The 3,833-nt window shown below is 31.9% G+C and overlaps 2 protein-coding genes across 3 annotated transcripts in view; both read right to left on the bottom strand.

Moving 5' to 3' along the window:
• LOC108965454 (lysosome-associated membrane glycoprotein 1-like) overlaps window positions 1-1,739 on the bottom strand; it is an 11,347-nt gene extending 9,608 nt beyond the window's left edge. The window contains exons 1-2 of one of the 2 annotated variants that reach the window (XM_018927886.1): window positions 1,651-1,739; window positions 1,307-1,557 (exon numbers count right to left, since the gene is read on the bottom strand). In XM_018927886.1, coding sequence (XP_018783431.1) covers window positions 1,307-1,370 — 64 coding nt within the window. In that variant the 5' untranslated portion in view covers window positions 1,371-1,557; window positions 1,651-1,739. The remainder of the gene's footprint in view (window positions 1-1,306; window positions 1,558-1,650) is intronic. The other variant, XM_018927884.1, reaches the window with a different exon arrangement.
• Window positions 1,740-2,271: 532 nt separating this feature from the next.
• Window positions 2,272-3,511, bottom strand: LOC108965395. Its single transcript, XM_018927755.1, has 3 exons — window positions 3,425-3,511; window positions 3,133-3,353; window positions 2,272-2,485 (listed from the first exon to the last, which is right to left on the bottom strand). Exons 1-3 carry the CDS (start codon window positions 3,425-3,427, stop codon window positions 2,341-2,343), a joined length of 369 nt encoding a protein of 122 aa, XP_018783300.1. The 5' UTR covers window positions 3,428-3,511; the 3' UTR covers window positions 2,272-2,340.
• Window positions 3,512-3,833: the final 322 nt, after the last annotated feature.

Here is a 3,833-nt window from a genome sequence, read left to right as displayed (position 1 = left end):
GAATGACGTACAAAATTATTTGCATACAAAAGTATTAAAATATACGACAGTGAAATTCACATATGAACATACTGAAATGTACTATACATAACATATATATGTATGTATGTACATAACACCATAATATTTTCGACTAACGCAATAACAGAACGTCACGTTAGTTCTATAAAGGCAAACAAATGCTAATAGACTTCTTCCCAATTATATGTTTGCATATGTTTTCTCTTATTTACTATTTAAAACTGTGATAAAAACGTGAATAGCGAATAACTGGAAATGCTTTGTTTCTCTGTCAAAACAAAATTGGTAAAAATAGAAATTGGCAACAAATACACTTCAACGATTATATTTGCCTAAGTACTTATACAAGAACACAATATGTATTAATTATATATGTACATACCTATGTATCGAATGCTTTGTTTTGAGTTTGCGATAACAAAACTTTATATGAGGGGTGGATAAGAAAATAATATATTTTAACACAATTATRATGCGAAATTTTAACTAAACAACGTTGGCTTTTATTAAGAAAATGTCCMCTCCCTTTATACTCGTATTACGAAAACGGGGCGCATTAACTATTCTGTCTCGAAAATTATCCTATTATAAGAAATATACCATATCTCGARAATTATATTATTACTCGGATAGAAAAGAACGTATCTAAATTTCAGAGTGATATCTCAAAAATTGAGAGGCTATATATACAGACAGACGAACAGACCGATATGGTTAAATCAACTCTTTGAGGGTGTAATACCGCCTCAAAACACGAAAATAAATGTAATAAAATACTTTACAGCTTATCATTTAATTAAGCATACATTTTACATTAACAAAAYCGCATTTCACAATAAATTAATATGCAAAGAACCTTAAACAGATAACAGCAGCAACGCTTCATGCACAGTGAAAACGGTGCAATTCGGCGACATTACCGCTATCGCTACTTGCAGCTGGCCGAAGCAAACCCTTTAACACTTCCCCATATAGTATGACTAATTAAAAACATGCGGAGAAGCCACAACGTAAATAACATGAAAAYAAAAATAAAATGAAGAAAAAACAAGCATATGATTGTTAGCTTAAAAAAAAAAACAASAAAATCTGTGCACAGCTTAAAACGTATTGCGCTAATGGGCTGATATGTCCAATAACTATATTACCTGTCAGTAATCAAATTAAAGTTTTTTCTTATAGGCTAAAATTCAAATCTTACGTTAATAATGGAGATATAATCAAATTACTTTAAATTAATGCAGTAATTGACAAATAAATATTGTTATTAATGTTTATTACTCACCACAAACTAGAGCGCTGCAAATACTCAGCACCAAAGTCAAAGTGAAATATTTATTATGAAACATTTTGATAGCACTAGCCCACACACAAATATTATTTATTTTTCGGCTTTCCAAATGGTGCAAATGTCAGTTTTTATGAAAACTTTAACTGCGCTGCAATGATTTTTCCAAATATTATTTTCCGTACTTCTTTGTATCCAAATTTATAGTATTCAAAGCAGACCAAATATTAAAAATAGCATTCGTTTGCCTAAAAAATAAACCAAYGTTTTAAATTCGATGCTTCTACTTTTTTTTTTTGGCAAAATACAATTTATTTGGTATTTTGACTTAAATTTCCAACCTCTTTAAAATTTTCTACGTCTTTTGTTCTTGCCACTTCTTTGCGTACTTCAAAAACCTGACCGAAATGCAACAACAAATGGCGAACAACACGAATGATTCAGCTGATTCAGCTAGATAGCGCCCTCTGCCGTAAAAGCAGAAATGTCTAAAATTTCAATAGGAATACCATAAATGTGAACGTGCTCGGAGTGAAAAAGCAAATGTACAGTGTCTACCAATATACGTGATTTTGACCCTACCAGTCCACAGTCTGGTCTACATAACTACGACGGAACGCGACTTGTATCCGACCAGGGACTAGCAACTCGTCAAAAAGCCGCTAGAAAAATGTTATTTGACAGTGATCATGTTCGTTTACGGAACTGTCAGTGAGTTCTGTAAAATTTGTCATTTCATCATGTCACGTTTCCCTTAGGTACAATACTTAAAGATTATTAAGCAAATTTACATTTCTGTAATAATATATTGTACAATTGCTTCCATATCATCTTGGTGTTACAAACTCTATAGCAAACGTGAATACACTTTTCAGGGTATGAAAAGACTATACACAAAGTGTTTTCTTTTAACATATATACCTCTCATCTCCACAAATTCGTTCTGTTAAAAACAAACCATGTTTATATTACAACTAAATATTTATGTATTTATGCAAAACTCTTCTCCATTTCTATTAATAAAATCACGTTTACAAATAGCTGGGATTGCGATCCATCATTTTTTCGACGGTGGCATGTGGTTGATTCTGGAACTCAAAGTGATCGGGATGACCTAGTATGTCGGAGAAGTCAATCATTTCATCTCTAGCTAGTATGATATCACGCATCATGTGGCTAAAAGATATAATATATATTAATAAAAGTGGAACAATTTGTAGTTCTAAAGATATATTAACACGAGAAGGTTAATGAACAAGTTTAAAAAGTTGCCCTAAGTTCAAATTTTTATAATAAAATAAAGTATTTCTATTAACTTCTGTAAGACCAAATTCAACTTAAATTTCAGTAGGTTCTGCTCTTCTTATAAAGAATTCTCTCATAATAAATTTGTCTATCCTACGAATTTTTACTATCCCTATAACTCGAATTCTCATACGATCGAATTTTGTTGTCACTAAAAATAATGTCATCACTGCGATCGGCATGTAATGCTTGTGTAATGTCTGAAAAGCTTAAATCTTTTGTATTGTTATCAAGAGCATAAAAAATTTAGCCTAGAATCTTTACTTTATATTTTGAATCTTTACTTGAGATGGCTTTGAAGCCGATAAGAGTTCAGTTTTCAAACTCTAAACTTTAGTTAATGTTAATAACTGCAATGCGCATTCTAGGAACTCCAAATATATTTTACTTCAAGCACGGCCTATTAAGCAAATGGACTAACGTATTATCCTTAACCTACAATACTATTACTTCTAAATGAGKTTGCACAGCTTAGCTCTGGCATGTTCGAGAGTTCGCATAAGCATACTTGCACTCACCTCGAATTGAGAAATGGTAGGCGTCCAACTTTATTAGCGGCATATAATTCCATACCCATTTTTAATGGCACTCCCTCTCCTTCCCTATTGCGTACAACTTGCATTACCCAGTCTTGCTCAGCATCTTCCACGGGCAACTTCAATTTCGTTTGCATTAAGGCATTTTTGTGAACAGGTGTTGCCCATTCTGACGATGCGCTTAAAATTTGTTGTGCTGGTTCCTTTATAGATTGAAGTCGTAATATGACGTTAAAAATAATTAATTAACTTTTTATATCAATGAAATATTTACCATTACGTTATTTGTTAGAATTTCTTTTTGCCRAACTGAATGACAATACAAATTGTGTGGGAATAGTAATTGCGCTGCCACCTTTTCTGGTTGTCAATTCAGACATAAACTGAGTGCGATGCCAGATGAATTACAAACATTAGCGAACTAAAATYTTATTGCATGTTCAGAACGAAAATTTAAAAGATTAGATTACATTTAAGGATTTCATAACCCAACAGTGCTCTTACTGCAGTTGGAAAGATTAAAAAGCAGCTGTTGTTGCTATTCAAGAAATCAAATYGCTCAATATTTATGATAATGAAACATTGTCATATAGTATTTTGTAATAAAAGCAGTATTCTTTGAAATATTTTCCACATTGTGGAAATAATGGACTCATTTTTTTATTTGCGAAGTCGATTTTCAG

Source organism: Bactrocera latifrons, unplaced genomic scaffold, assembly GCF_001853355.1.
Source record: "Bactrocera latifrons isolate USDA-ARS-PBARC rearing strain unplaced genomic scaffold, ASM185335v1 scaffold_14, whole genome shotgun sequence".
Taxonomy (NCBI): Eukaryota; Metazoa; Arthropoda; class Insecta; order Diptera; family Tephritidae; genus Bactrocera; species Bactrocera latifrons.
Note: the sequence above shows the minus strand (reverse complement) of the source record. Positions and strands in the feature narration are given on the sequence as shown.

What these genes read in the sequence shown, in the direction of transcription:
- LOC108965395 (XM_018927755.1), bottom strand. An exon ending in CTACCATTTCTCAATTCGAG is followed by an intron (nt 2,486 to 3,132) that starts GTGAGTGCAAGT and finishes TATATCTTTTAG; the next exon opens with CCACATGATGCGTGATATCA.